Raw genomic sequence first — 16,546 nt, 5'->3', positions numbered from 1 at the left:
TGCGAATGGACATTAAGAAACCTCCTATAAACTCTGTGTCGAGAGGCAAAGATGGGAAACGTTTGAATGGACATTAGGAAAACCTCACAGTTTCTGTTTGGAGAGGCAGACAAGGAAAACCTTGTAGTTTCTGTGTGGAGAGGCAGAGATGGGACACGTTTGAATGGACATTAAGAAACCTCCTATAATTTCTGTGTGGAGAGGCAGAGATGGGACACGTTTGAATGGACATTAGGAAAAACCTAAGAGTTTCTGTGTGGAGAGGCAGACAAGGAAAACCTTGCAGTTTCTGTGTGAACATGGTAAATAGGCAGAGATTACACAAGTTTGAATAGACATTAAGAAAAACTCCTTGAGAGGCAGAGGGCAGGAAAGCTCTTAATTTCAAAATGATGAGGCAGAATGATCTGACTGCATTGTACACATACCATTCACTGTAAATACTGATTTCAGAATGTGTAATGTAAACTGTACTAACGTAAATCTCACCATGGATTATATTGATAACCTCACTGGGTGTTACTTTAGTTTAGATATTGGCGTTCTCATTGAAGTTACAGTGCAAGCGATTCTCTTTGTATTTGGATTGATCGGCAATGTCTTTGTATTGATCGCAATTGCAACAACCCGGAAGCTTCAGACCACTACGAACATGTTCATCTGCAATCTGACCGTACTGGATTTCATATCCTGCGCATTTCTCATGCCAGCCCATATGGTCGGGACGCTTTGTCACGCCTGGCCGCTTGGCGATACCTCCTGCTTCATCATCGGACATCTGACTTGGTATTTGACCTGTCTCTCATTGTTCACTCTTGCTGTCATAGCAACGAGTCGCTACCTTCTCGTTGCTCAGACCGTTAACTCTTTCAGTCATATCTGCAGTAGTAAGAATGTCATCATCTGTCTTCTACTAGTCTGGGGGTCTGGTGTTGTTATCTACTTCCTCCCAGTCACCCTCATGATCAACTCTAATCATCTTACTGTTGCCTTCTCCCCAGAGTTCTTAAGCTGTAATATAATGGTCTTTCCCGACTCGGTTGGTACCATATCAAGTCTTTCCTTGTTTTTGCTACTGCCTTTACTGCTCTTTATCGTGGTAGGATGCATTTGGATTCCGATACAGTTCATCTTGACCTTCTGCACGGTTAGGCGAAGCAAGCGTCGCATCAAGCCCAACGTCAGGGCGTTCAGGTCCCCAAGTCACAGCCCTCTAGTCAGAGTAGGGCTTACGAAAGAAGAAATACGTCTAACGAAAATCCTGCTTCTTATCTACATCATCTTCATCTCAATGTGGCTCCCTCTAGTGTTGAACATTGCACTAACCATGGTCTTCATGGTTCCGTCTAAGGGCGTCCAACGACATACCTATTCAGTGTTCCTGGCTGGATCAGCTTTGAATCCTTACGTTTACACATGGTTTAATCCTAAATTCCGCTCAGCATTCAAACAGCTCTCAGTAAAACTCTGCTCGTTGTGTAAACGCAGAAGAAATCAAGTTATCGTATTGACTTAAACTAAGAACAGTAGGCCAAGCAGAAGAAATCAAGTTATCGTATTGACTTAAACTAAGAACAGTAGGCCAAACAGAAGAAATCAAGTTATCGTATTGACTTAAACTAAGAACAGTAGGCCAAGCAGAAGAAATCAAGTTATCGTATTGACTTAAACTAAGAACAGTAGGCCAAACAAGTTGTAAGTTTTCTTTTCATTTTATGAGGTGAAAAGTAAAGGTAAAAGGAATTTAAATGGTTACATTGATTTAACGTCCTAAAACAAACTTGTTTGTGTAAATGAAGAAAAAATCAAGTTTGATTGACAACAACCTTAGTAAAGTAACTAAACATGCTGCAGGTCTACTTGCTTATTAACATGCTGCAGGTCTACTTGCTTATTAACATGCTGCAGGTCTACTTGCTTATTAACATGCTGCAGGTCTACTTGCTTATTAACATGCCGCAGGTTTACTTGCTTATTAACATGCTGCAGGTCTACTTGCTTATTAACATGCTGCAGGTCTACTTGCTTATTAACATGCTGCAGGTCTACTTGCTTATTAACATGCTGCAGGTCTACTTGCTTATTAACATGCTGCAGGTCTACTTGCTTATTAACATGCTGCAGGTCTACTTGCTTATTAACATGCTGCAGGTCTACTTGCTTATTAACATGCTGCAGGTCTACTTGCTTATTAACATGCTGCAGGTCTACTTGCTTATTAACATGCTGCAGGTCTACTTGCTTATTAACATGCTGCAGGTCTACTTGCTTATTAACATGCTGCAGGTCTACTTGCTAATTAATAGCTCAGTTGGTGTAGTGCTGGAATGTTAATCTAGACGTCATAGGTTAAGTTTCCCTTTGGTTTGTTTACTCAATTAAAAATGATTTTTGGGGTTGAACAAAGAATTGACTAGAGTGGGATTCGAACCAACGACCTCCGGATTAACGTGCCGGCGCTCTACCAACTGAGCTTTCTAGCCCTATATTGGCAGTGTCCCTATTTTGTCAATATCTTTGTGCGAAAATTTTCCCAGTCAGTTTCCCTTGTGGTTTTTATTGATATCAATTAAAAATTCTCAACAATTGGACAGGAAGTTTTGGTAAAATAATAACTCATGCTTCCCTGAACATTAACCTAATTTTATGACTGATATTTTGAAGAAGAGACAAAATGCCTAAAGACTGTAATAGTAACATTTTTGTAATGAGTCAACAAGAGGTAGCTGGGCTGCATCCTAAACACCTTAACATAGGAATAATTAGTTGGGAAGTAATTTTTAAGAGGACACCATTTTCCTAGGGGACACCATAGATACACTTTAACAGGCATTAAACATGTACTCAGTTTGCAAAACTCCTTTGTAATACCGCAATTTATGTTTAAGCCTTTAAGAGATCATAGCCATTTTCACAGGACTCAGGAAAGTACTGAGTATACAGTGCTAACACACATTGTTGATGGGTAAAAACCAAAATTAATATGCCTGTATGTAGTTTTCTTGCATCAATGATGAAATACATAAAGAAAATTGTTTCGCATCACATGAATTTGTTTCACATACACTCTGAAGCGGTAAAAAATACAGTGAATTTACTTTTTTGCTTAAAGTCGCCTGACCGTTTCTTCTTTCGGCATGTTAAGTTAGGTTGCGTTAATTTGAATTGAAGAAAATAAGAGACTGCACTATGACCCATGTTCATGACTTTACTTGAAACACAAGTATGACATTCACAAGTCAAATACTACAACTCTGTTTTGCTTCCTGCACATTAAGATCCTCTTGTAAGCTTGACGAAAGTGAGGATTGAGCCCTGCATACAAGCAAGGATTGATAGAAGAATTAGTCAAGACAAGTAGCAATGATAACCTCTCCAGGGCAACTGGTACCATGTAGTCATGTTTGAAAAAGTGCATTATCAGGAGTGGGAACCAGCACACCATCATAACAACGTAAATAGTCACCATTATTTTGGTCAGGCGGATTTCCTCCGGACGTATTATGCGCTGGCGTAGGTTTGCATCCGAGTGGACACCAAGCTGAGACAATCTCTGGGCATCTTGGATGCGTTTCTTGCTGGCTCGTACGGTGCAGAACGTCAGCCAATACAGTAGGGGATTAGGGATCATTGAAACCACTATAATATAGAACGTCAATCCATTGACATACCAGTAGGTTACAAAGTCTGTGTTGTCCGCGTAGCACATGCGTAAACCAACGTCATATCGGATTTTTGAGAAACCCAGTTCTTGAAGAAAGATCAGCAATATGGAGCTACCCCATAAGGCAATCAAGAAAGCCGTCACAACTCTGCGATTACAAAACCTCTGGTAGGATTGCCATGGATAGGATACCAGGCAGTACCGGTTACCAGCGATTGCCGTTAGCGTCATTAATGATATCCCAATGGAAAGCAAGAAGAGATAGAATATGCAGCGACACCAAAACGGGTTGTACGGCCATCCTTCATAAATCTGCGACACCAGCGTTAGCGGAATGATGAGAATATTGACCGATAGATCGGCCACGCTTAGATTGACGATGAAAGCGTAGGACGTGTTGCGTAACCGGGGTGATATTGCAATAGAGATGATTACAAGAGTGTTACCGATGAGTCCAACAATGGCTAGAAGTAACATATAAATAATCATAACAACTAATGCGGGTAGATCCACCATAAAACTGGACTGAGTAGGGACGACGGTACTTCCCTCAAAGGCCTCAGTCATGTTTTGGGTCAAAATCTCTGCCATGTTTCTTTCCCTTTCACAGCAATCAAGAAGATGTTGGCACTGAATATGTTAGACGGTCAGCCTAGCTGAAGAGATTGACAATGTTTAAATGTAGAGCCCCCTAATAAATGCCGGTACTGTCTTCATTACACCTACACAGTCAACAAAGTTTACCAAAGATCGTGATTCTGAGCTGGCGTCATTTACATAAATGTACACAGAGTAAGACTGGCTGTTAAGTCTTGTATATCCTAAACTGGTAATCAGTACAAATAGACACAAACATTGAGCACCTTGCTTCACACACAAACTGTATCAGCTTAATAAAGCAAGAGCTATGAATAAGTAACTAGATATGATAGCAACGTGTGAAATGACTTGTTTGGTTTATCAACCATGTCAACCTTCTAATGATTGCAACTTCGAGGCTAACAGTTTACAGACACAAACTGACATGATAGCCCTGTCTAAACACAAACAAGTTAAGATTGTATCCTCACCAGGCATGGGAACTGGTTATGTTTTAAAAACCTGACAAATAGAAAATAACCCCAACTGAGCCATAGGCCTGTCGGTAGAAGGCGAGGAACGCTTTTAGTCCAGGGGTCTGGGCTCCCTTTCAGAAAGCTGCTAGCACTTCCCCATTTTTCATTGACTGAAGATGTAGTCTTTTAGGTGAATGCGTTCCTTCTCTTGTCTTAATGTGTAAACAGACTTGTAATGAAGACTAATCTTTTAGATTTATCAGTGTCCCTGTCTTCATTCGTGCCTGTCTTGACATTAAAGGGATAGCTGCAGCCCTGAAAGTACATGGCCTCTGTTCTGAATTGAAATTATTAAGTCGGCCAAGCATCCTAAAGGGCAATTCCATGGTCAGTTGCATTACATTTCTCTGTGTCATTTCTTGATCTTGGTGCTAGTAGTTCTATGTGAGACATTATTTCCACTATGTTTATAGACTGGTTTGTACTTGACACCCAAGGCTTTGAATTGATGATATTAGAAATGTTGTGTGCTTTGTACTCTGGATGTTATAACGTTGTAAAAAGCGGTTAGTCGCATTACACAAAAAGGACATGGAAAAAATACACTAGTCCCAATTCAAAAGTTTCCTCAAACTAAAAAACTTTTGAAAGTTTTATTACATGTAACACACAACTCTTACACATGAGTATCGAACAGGATACTTATAATTGGTCAGCAACTTGAACTTTTAGGTATACATGGCAAAACCATGGTCAGTCGCATTATGGTAAGTCGCATTACAGTGTTCCTGTCCATTTAACCAAGCCAACATGGAGCCCAAGTTGAGTTTTCATTTGGCAACATTGGGTTCATTCCTTGTCAAAAACTAAGAATAAACTGATTTCATATGTTAGCTATAACTTCTAAGTGGAATGAAAGGTGTGTCAAAAAAATTGATTTTGTTTGTGTCATGTCCATGTTTGCTTAGAATTGACCTAAAGGAAACATCTCAACAACTTTCAAAATTTCTGACGTAAATAGGGGAAATCCATCCAGTCAGGTAGGGACTGAAAACCCAAACCAAATGAAATGTGCTGATCCGGGCTCAAACCGGGGTCCACACAGGTAATAGGCAGGAACAGAAAACCCTGAAACAACCTGCTGCAAAAGTACAGCACCATAGTTGTCTATGAGCTACTTTCAAGTGTTAAAACATGGTTTCTTATGGAATATAAGTTCACTTGTTCATAGTACTTGAGAGCATCTTTGAAGATCATCAAGTTCAGTTTTAATTTGTAATAAAAGGTCATTCTTGTAAGTATAAGAAAAAAAACACAAAGACTCAAAACCACTCCTTAACACTGCACATGTATTTGGTTGTAGAAACAACCCTCACGTCCTACATCAGTTGAATTTAAAGGGAATATGATAACAAAAACTGAAATGTAAATGATTGGCATCAGTCTAAATAAAGCTTGATCCAAAATTAAATAAATCACCTGGAGTGACAGTATTCTTTGGATAAGATTACACTTTTGTCCCTCCTCAATCAGCTGACGTAATACAGATAAGTTTGTATCAATATCAACAAGATAATCAATATTGTAAAGTTCACATCTGCCACTCAAACTTGAAACTATGACATATAGGGAGTTAAAAGTCAGTCATCTTGCTTTGTTGCTAGAACCACAGTCAATACAACGAGAACAGAGCTCGCACTCTGGCATTTATTATTTTGGGCCCAATGTCATAGAGCTGCTTAAAGGCAGTGGACACTATTGGTAACTACTGAAAATAATTATTAGCATAAAACCTCACTTGGTAACGAGTAATGGGCAGAGGTTGATGGTATAAAACATTGTGAGAAACGGCTCCCTCTGAAGTGACGTAGTTCTCAAGAAAGAAGTAATTTTTAACGAATTTGATTTCTAGACCTCAGATTTAGAATTTGAGGTCTCGAAATCAAGCATCTGAAAGCACACGACTTCGTGTGACAAGGGTGTTTTTTACTTCATTCATATCTTGCAATTTCGACGACCAATTGAGCTCAATTTTCCACAGGTTTGTTATTTTATGCATATGTTTAGATACACCAGGTGAGAAGACTGGTCTTTGACAATTGTCCACTGTCTTTAAGCAGAAAATGTTGCTCAACAATTTTCTGCTATACAAAAATGAGCAGGAAACCAGTCACAAAGTGTACGTGCCACATATTAGTTTGGCTGGTATTTTTGATTCTGGTTAGAATAATTGTGATGCGCTTAGCTACTGTTTTGTGCATAAGCAATTCTATGATGTTGTTTGATTGATCTGCTTACCGTTTGGGAAGACTTCTCCAATTCCTGGTAGGGCGCCCTCTTGGTCCCAATTTCCAGATGGTTCTCTTTGAAGATTCTCCATAGAAGCTGTAAGGAGAGGAGGGGGAAAAAGAAGACAAGTCTTTATATTTTTACTTCAAATTAACAAAATTTGTAAAAAAGTGTTTACAAAAGGACTGATTTGCGATTCCAAATCGTGTGTATGCCATAAATGACAGTGTCTTAAAAAAAGAAGTTTTTTTTTATGCTACCAAAGTAGAAAGATTATCATGCCTGCATTTAAATGAAAATAACTCAGGGGAGCTTAGAACAGTCTAGATTGTAGGATGGAGGAAAATATGGACTAGACAAAAAGTTCCAAAGAGATGCAGTACGTGGAATAAAGCTGTTGAAGTGGCTCTTTGTTTTACATCTCAACAAAGTTGGTGTATGGGTGAGAACAAGCAGAAAGCCTGGTTTCAAGCTCAAACGACCCGATGGCAACACTAGCGGTACATTTACCATGAACACAATTTGTGTAAAAGATAGAGGCTGGCTCCAGGTCTTAAGTGGGAAAGAGGTTGTAACACGGTTTATAAAAATCATATTTGATACACAAGAAAGAGAACAAAAATACAACCCCTCTCATGTTCACCTCTTTTAAGAAATGTAGGTTATAAATCATGCCAAATTAAGATATCAAAATAATTCACATTAACAGAAATAAATCACACCAAACTAATTTTGCTGAAAATATGCATATGAAAATTTACATCAATTACAATTTTTCTAGTTCAATACCAAAGACAATCATACACTGCTTTGAAAAACAAATTGCTGAATTTTTGAATAAATTTTCAAAAATAAATAAAGAAGATAGGTTTGTAGGATGACTTTCCAACCTTTATTGCTACTGAGAGGGGAACCAGTGAAGAAATCTGTTGAAGGGCGCCGGCCACGGTTCCACTGATCGATCAGATCGCCAGACGTCAGTCGTCTGTGCCTCTTGACGAAATCGGGCTTGTCCTCCGAGTCGCTGGAGGTTAATTTCGCTACATTCACATGCAAAAGAAATATTTACTTGAAAGAAAAGGACGGAAATGTTTCCATGCGAAGTAGATTACGAGGGAGTGTAATCAGGGTGTACTCCGGTAAATAGCGAATGAATCAAGTAGAGGAGGGTCATTCATAATTTATAGGCCCTCAAACATTTCTGTAAATGACAAGGTTAATACTTAGGAATTGTTGAGGCATGTAAGGATGTTCTCTTAATTTGAGGTGATTTCTCTAAGTTAGGTCTAGAAAATTGTTCCTTTTTGCTCACAAGTGTAGGACCCCTCTCTCAAGATTGTTGCTCTCCTGACTGGCAATAAGTACTTGTGTGGCATAGTTTTGTCTTTCTTTGTGGGACCCTAGACTACTTCTCTAAATGGAAGAGAAAATTTAAGTGCACATGTTTTATTTGAAAGGAGCGAGGGACTTCAAACTTTCATAATCTGTTTTTGTATTTTTTGAATATTTATCATAAATGATTGGTTGTACATGACTTTCTTGACAATGCACTCAGATGGACAATCATAAAGCTGCCTGGAAAAATAAAAAATGCAAACAATTGAGCCCAATTTCAAGGATATGCTTCATGCAAACGAGAAATCAGAGTTAAAAAAGTACTAGCAGAAACATTCATGCTTACCTACATATTTTAAAGGATTAAACAAAAATTGTTTGCTTTTGTGTATGCATATTTAATTTTACTTAGCTTTCTTCGCTTACACGGCTAGCACTTTAGCACGGTTATATGGAGCTAATTCTATAAGTGAAATGGTAATCACAAGTACAGAATTCCCCCATAGCAGAACTATGAAATGGGCTCAGTTCTGCTTAGCAGTAATAGGCTACCAGCTTATACTTCTACCAGTTTACTTCTCTCAGTTTTGATTAGGATGAAAATTTTGTTCAGCACATTTTGTTTATATTTTGTTGTTTGCAGTTTTAGGCAGCCGTGGATTACTAAGAAGACAAGAAACCTCGTGGGTGTCGGTATAAAACAAACCTGGGTGTCCTTTTGGAGATAAGACAACCATGTACATGTAGAGTGAAAGACGTTGAAATAGTTTCTACTTCACCTCAAATATAAATATAAGGCTGTGGCCATTTCTATGATTCTGTTTTTGTGCATATGAGAAAACTCCACTTCATAAAAAGTACATTCTGGAGAAATGGATATAAATGAAAACAACCGTGAAATCAGGAAAACTCCTGTGGATGAAATGGGCCTAGAAAACAGTACATGCCATGCTGAAAATGATGGCATTCGGCAATCAAGAAAACAATACATCACTACGTAACTAACCGAGCCCGTCATCGTCTGTCAGGTTTCCTTTGTCTTCTTGATCGATCTCTCTAAACCAAACAGGTTCCATGTTGTCCTCCATAGTGTTTATTTCTCCTTCCTCCGTCAAGCTTACATCTAAATCTTTAGATGACGTTGTTGTGAGTGCAGTCTGTTGTGAAAAAAGTACATCGGTTTAATAAAGGCAGAGTTAAACTTTTTATTTATTTTTTCATTTTTCAAAAAATAATTCTGTCCAATAGAAATTTGAATCTACAAGCAGAACCTCCCCCCCCAATTAAAGCCTTGTCAACTCTATGGTATCACATTATGTCTGAAATGAAGCTGTGTCTGTTCCTACGGTAAGTAATTGTTATTTCAGCATGCAGTAATCACATCCTACAAAACCTCACAAACAGTAACTTTGAGAAGTTCAGACTCTCAAAGTTAAGTATGACAGTTCATAGTAATGTCATGTATACAAATATTGACTGTTTCAAATGCTATGGTTAAAACTTTAAACTAAAACTCGGTTTTTTACTTCCTATGAATGCAACAACAACAACAAGATTCTTACTTTGCCAGCGCGGTATAGTGCATACTTCCTATGAATGCAACAACAACAACAACAACAAGATTCTTACTTTGCCAGTGCGGTATAGTGCATACTTCCTATGAATGCAACAACAACAACAACAAGATTCTTACTTTGCCAGCGCGGTATAGTGCATACTTCCTATGAATGCAACAACGACAACAACAACAAGATTCTTACTTTGCCAGCGCGGTATAGTGCATACTTCCTATGAATGCAACAACAACAACAACAACAAGATTCTTACTTTGCCAGCGCGGTATAGTGCATACTTCCTATGAATGCAACAACGACAACAACAACAACAAGATTCTTACTTTGCCAGCGCGGTATAGTGCATACTTCCTATGAATGCAACAACAACAACAACAACAACAACAAGATTCTTACTTTGCCAGCGCGGTATAGTGCATACTTCCTATGAATGCAACAACAACAACAACAACAAGATTCTTACTTTGCCAGCGCGGTATAGTGCATACTTCCTATGAATGCAACAACGACAACAACAACAAGATTCTTACTTTGCCAGCGCGGTATAGTGCATACTTCCTATGAATGCAACAACAACAACAACAAGATTCTTACTTTGCCAGCGCGGTATAGTGCATACTTCCTATGAATGCAACAACGACAACAACAAGATTCTTACTTTGCCAGCGCGGTATAGTGCATACTTCCTATGAATGCAACAACAACAACAAGATTCTTACTTTGCCAGCGCGGTATAGTGCATACTTCCTATGAATGCAACAACGACAACAACAACAACAAGATTCTTACTTTGCCAGCGCGGTATAGTGCATACTTCCTATGAATGCAACAACGACAACAACAACAAGATTCTTACTTTGCCAGCGCGGTATAGTGCATACTTCCTATGAATGCAACAACAACAACAACAAGATTCTTACTTTGCCAGCGCGGTATAGTGCATACTTCCTATGAATGCAACAACAACAACAAGATTCTTACTTTGCCAGCGCGGTATAGTGCATACTTCCTATGAATGCAACAACGACAACAACAACAACAAGATTCTTATTTTGCCAGCGCGGTATAGTGCATACTTCCTATGAATGCAACAACAACAACAACAACAAGATTCTTACTTTGCCAGCGCGGTATAGTGCATACTTCCTATGAATGCAACAACAACAACAACAACAAGATTCTTACTTTGCCAGCGCGGTATAGTGCATACTTCCTATGAATGCAACAACAACAACAACAACAAGATTCTTACTTTGCCAGCGCGGTATAGTGCATACTTCCTATGAATGCAACAACAACAACAACAACAACAACAAGATTCTTACTTTGCCAGCGCGGTATAGTGCATACTTCCTATGAATGCAACAACAACAACAACAACAAGATTCTTACTTTGCCAGCGCGGTATAGTGCATACTTCCTATGAATGCAACAACAACAACAACAACAAGATTCTTACTTTGCCAGCGCGGTATAGTGCATACTTCCTATGAATACAACAACAACAACAAGATTCTTACTTTGCCAGCGCGGTATAGTGCATACTTCCTATGAATGCAACAACAACAACAACAAGATTCTTACTTTGCCAGCGCGGTATAGTGCATACTTCCTATGAATGCAACAACAACAACAACAACAAGATTCTTACTTTGCCAGCGCGGTATAGTGCATACTTCCTATGAATGCAACAACAACAACAACAACAAGATTCTTACTTTGCCAGCGCGGTATAGTGCATACTTCCTATGAATGCAACAACAACAACAAGATTCTTACTTTGCCAGCGCGGTATAGTGCATACTTCCTATGAATGCAACAACAACAACAACAACAAGATTCTTACTTTGCCAGCGCGGTATAGTGCATACTTCCTATGAATGCAACAACAACAACAACAAGATTCTTACTTTGCCAGCGCGGTATAGTGCATACTTCCTATGAATGCAACAACAACAACAACAACAAGATTCTTACTTTGCCAGCGCGGTATAGTGCATACTTCCTATGAATGCAACAACAACAACAAGATTCTTACTTTGCCAGCGCGGTATAGTGCATACTTCCTATGAATGCAACAACAACAACAAGATTCTTACTTTGCCAGCGCGGTATAGTGCATACTTCCTATGAATGCAACAACAACAACAACAACAAGATTCTTACTTTGCCAGCGCGGTATAGTGCATACTTCCTATGAATGCAACAACAACAACAACAACAAGATTCTTACTTTGCCAGCGCGGTATAGTGCATACTTCCTATGAATGCAACAACGACAACAACAACAAGATTCTTACTTTGCCAGCGCGGTATAGTGCATACTTCCTATGAATGCAACAACAACAACAACAACAACAACAACAAGATTCTTACTTTGCCAGCGCGGTATAGTGCATACTTCCTATGAATGCAACAACAACAACAACAACAACAACAACAAGATTCTTACTTTGCCAGCGCGGTATAGTGCATACTTCCTATGAATGCAACAACAACAACAAATACAAGATTCTTACTTTGCCAGCGCGGTATAGTGCATACTCGTCCCAGAAGGTGTGGTCGTGACTTGTGGCACTCTGCAGCCATTTAGCATCCAGTAAGGCTTGACCAATCGCTACAGCCTGTAGTCTGTTTAAAAAAAAATAATAATAATAAGAGCACCGAACTCAAACTCTGGTGCTTCTGATCAGCAGAGTGTGGGTTCCAATCCCCTGCCGTGACAATTGTGTCCTTAAGCAAGACACTTAACCATTGCTTCGTCCTTCGGAAGGGACGTAAAGTCGTTGGTCCCATGTGTTGTGCAACGCATGTAAAAGAACCCAGTGCACTTATCGAAAAGAGAAGTGGATCGCCCCGGTGTTCCTGGTTGTGGCTGCTGTATGCGTTGTAGCACCTAGTAAACCCTTATAAGGTGCTACATAAATGGGTCTCAGATCTCATCACTGCAATAACCTATCTTTCTGAAAGTTTGACACTACAATTAACACAACTTTGTGGTCCTTGCTCTACAGTTTGATGGTCTTGTAATAAATTCTTTGTTTTCTTTTGTTTTTATTTTCATACAGTCAATTCATTAAAGCCTCAGAAACCACAGGCAAACTTAGTATTCACTGTTCAGCAAATGCAAACTTTTACTTTTTTTTGATAAGCATTTGGGCATCTTAGTCGCCCAGGCCAAGCCAGTATATGGTATATTTTAACCTGTCACCAATTTTGAAAATGTATATTCAGTACGAGATTTAAGCCAAAGACTAAGCGGTTGTTTTGGAATTGAAATAGAACCAACCTGTGTGTTGCTTTGTCTTTCAGTAGCAACCAGTCTACAAGCTCGCTGCTCACTATGCAATCATTGTACGTCCGTAGACGGATAAGGGTGAAAGATGAAGCCAAAGGCTACGCAAACGACTAAGCTATGGTTTTCACGAGGACATAGGACCAACCTGTGTGTTGCTTCGTCTTTCAGTAGCAACCAGTCTACAAGCTCATTGCCTACTATGCAATCATTGTACGTCCGTAGACGGATAAGGGTGAAAGATGAAGCCAAAGGCTACGCAAACGACTAAGCTATATGGTTTTCACAAGGACATAGGACCAACCTGTGTGTTGCTTTGTCTTTCAGTAGCAACCAGTCTACAAGCTCGCTGCTCACTATGCAATCATTGTACGTCCGTAGACGGATAAGGGTGAAAGATGAAGCCAAAGGCTACGCAAACGACTAAGCTATGGTTTTCACGAGGACATAGGACCAACCTGTGTGTTGCTTCGTCTTTCAGTAGCAACCAGTCTACAAGCTCACTGCCTACTATGCAATCATTGTACGTCCGTAGACGGATAAGGGTGAAAGATGAAGCCAAAGGCTACGCAAACGACTAAGCTATATGGTTTTCACAAGGACATAGGACCAACCTGTGTGTTGCTTCGTCTTTCAGTAGCAACCAGTCTACAAGTTCACTGCCTACTATGCAATCATTGTACGTCCGTAGACGGAAACGATGAAAGATGAAGCCAAAGGCTACGCAAACGACTAAGCTATGGTTTTCACAAGGACATAGGACCAACCTGTGTGTTGCTTTGTCTTTCAGTAGCAACCAGTCTACAAGCTCACTGCCTACTATGCAATCATTGTACGTCCGTAGACGGAAACGATGAAAGATGAAGCCAAAGGCTACGCAAACGACTAAGCTATGGTTTTCACGAGGACATAGGACCAACCTGTGTGTTGCTTCGTCTTTCAGTAGCAACCAGTCTACAAGCTCACTGCCTACTATGCAATCATTGTACGTCCGTAGATGGATAAGGGTGAAAGATGAAGCCAAAGGCTACGCAAACGACTAAGCTATGGTTTTCACAAGGACATAGGACCAACCTGTGTGTTGCTTTGTCTTTCAGTAGCAACCAGTCTACAAGTTCACTGCCTACTATGCAATCATTGTACGTCCGTAGACGGAAACGATGAAAGATGAAGCCAAAGGCTACGCAAACGACTAAGCTATGGTTTTCACAAGGACATAGGACCAACCTGTGTGTTGCTTTGTCTTTCAGTAGCAACCAGTCTACAAGCTCACTGCCTACTATGCAATCATTGTACGTCCGTAGACGGAAACGGTGATTCTGAAACATAATGTCGTTGTTTGGATGCTGGATGAGAAGCCACAGTTGCCGTAATTGTGCAGAATCCTGTACAAAATAAACATATAGCACATTAACATATCTAGAAAACAATCTGTCAGAAAGCGTTCAACAAATCTTGTTTCTTCTGTTAATTCCCTTTTGATCCAAGATTTTTCTCACACATCATTTTGTGCAAGCCTTACAAGTCAAGTTTGTACAATGTCTTAGTTTGTTTGTGACTCAGAATAAGGTCATCTAGATCAAAGACAACTGTGGTCTATGTGTGTATTGTTTTTGTGATTTTGTTTGTCAGTAACCAACCCAGTCATTACCTCCTGTGAAGACCAGCTCCCTGCATTATCATTACTCAATTGTTACTATTATATTATTAGCCATGTGGGTGACAGAGAAAGGGACTTAATGGGTTGGTAAAAGAAAAGTAATGAATATCATCAAATGATCGCATCAATGAGAACTAAGCCTTTTACTCTTCTTACAAGATCAAATGATCACATCAATGAGAACAAAGCCTTTTACTCTTCTTACAAGATCAAATGATCGCATCAATGAGAACAAAGCCTTTTACTCTTCTTACAAGATCAAATGATCGCATCAATGAGAACAAACCCTTTTACTCTTCTTACAAGACCAAATGATCGCATCAATGAGAACAAAGCCTTTTACTCTTCTTACAAGATCAAATGATCGCATCAATGAGAACAAAGCCTTTTACTCTTCTTACAAGATCAAATGATCACATCAATCAGAACAAAGCCTTTTACTCTTCTTACAAGATCAAATGATCGCATCAATGAGAACAAAGCCTTTTACTCTTCTTACAAGATCAAATGATCGCATCAATGAGAACAAAGCCTTTTACTCTTCTTACAAGATCAAATGATCGCATCAATGAGAACAAAGCCTTTTACTCTTCTTACAAGATCAAATGATCGCATCAATGAGAACAAAGCCTTTTACTCTTCTTACAAGATCAAATGATCGCATCAATGAGAACAAAGCCTTTTACTCTTCTTACAAGATCAAATGATCGCATCAATCAGAACAAAGCCTTTTACTCTTCTTACAAGATCAAATGATCGCATCAATGAGAACAAAACATTTTACTCTTCTTACAAGATCAAATGATCACATCAATGAGAACAAAGCCTTTTACTCTTCTTACAAGATCAAATAATCGCATCAATGAGAACAAAGCCTTTTACTCTTCTTACAAGATCAAATGATCACATCAATGAGAACAAAGCCTTTTACTCTTCTTACAAGATCAAATGATCGCATCAATGAGAACAAACCCTTTTACTCTTCTTACAAGATCAAATGATCGCATCAATGAGAACAAAGCCTTTTACTCTTCTTACAAGATCAAATGATCGCATCAATGAGAACAAAGCATTTTACTCTTCTTACAAGATCAAATGATCGCATCAATGAGAACAAAGCCTTTTACTCTTCTTACAAGATCAAATGATTGCATCAATGAGAACAAAGCCTTTTACTCTTCTTACAAGATCAAATGATCGCATCAATGAGAACAAAGCCTTTTACTCTTCTTACAAGACCAAATGATCGCATCAATGAGAACAAAGCCTTTTACTCTTCTTACAAGATCAAATGATCGCATCAATGAGAACAAAGCCTTTTACTCTTCTTACAAGATCAAATGATCGCATCAATGAGAACAAAGTCTTTTACTCTTCTTACAAGATCAAATGATCGCATCAATGAGAACAAAGCATTTTACTCTTCTTACAAGATCAAATGATTGCATCAATGAGAACAAAGCCTTTTACTCTTCTTACAAGATCAAATGATCGCATCAATGAGAACAAAGCCTTTTACTCTTCTTACAAGATCAAATGATCGCATCAATGAGAACAAAGCCTTTTACTCTTCTTACAAGATCAAATGATCGCATCAATGAGAACAAAGCCTTTTACTCTTCTTACAGGACCAAATGAACGCATCAATGAGAACAAAGCCTTTTACTCTTCTTA

General features: G+C 39.0%; 1 protein-coding gene across 1 annotated transcript in view; it reads right to left on the bottom strand.

Annotated features, from left to right (window-relative positions):
* LOC117291920 (1-phosphatidylinositol 3-phosphate 5-kinase-like) overlaps positions 1–16,546 on the bottom strand; it is a 67,761-nt gene that overhangs the window by 45,252 nt on the left and 5,963 nt on the right. The window contains exons 8-12 of the mRNA XM_033773926.1: positions 14,440–14,597; positions 12,437–12,548; positions 9,350–9,500; positions 7,899–8,048; positions 7,018–7,104 (exon numbers count right to left, since the gene is read on the bottom strand). Of these exons, the coding sequence (XP_033629817.1) occupies positions 7,018–7,104; positions 7,899–8,048; positions 9,350–9,500; positions 12,437–12,548; positions 14,440–14,597 (658 nt within the window). The remainder of the gene's footprint in view (positions 1–7,017; positions 7,105–7,898; positions 8,049–9,349; positions 9,501–12,436; positions 12,549–14,439; positions 14,598–16,546) is intronic.

Source organism: Asterias rubens, chromosome 6, assembly GCF_902459465.1.
Source record: "Asterias rubens chromosome 6, eAstRub1.3, whole genome shotgun sequence".
In the NCBI taxonomy this organism is placed as follows: Eukaryota; Metazoa; Echinodermata; class Asteroidea; order Forcipulatida; family Asteriidae; genus Asterias; species Asterias rubens.
The sequence above is the reverse complement of the archived record's forward strand: the minus strand, read 5'-3'. Positions and strand labels throughout refer to the sequence as shown.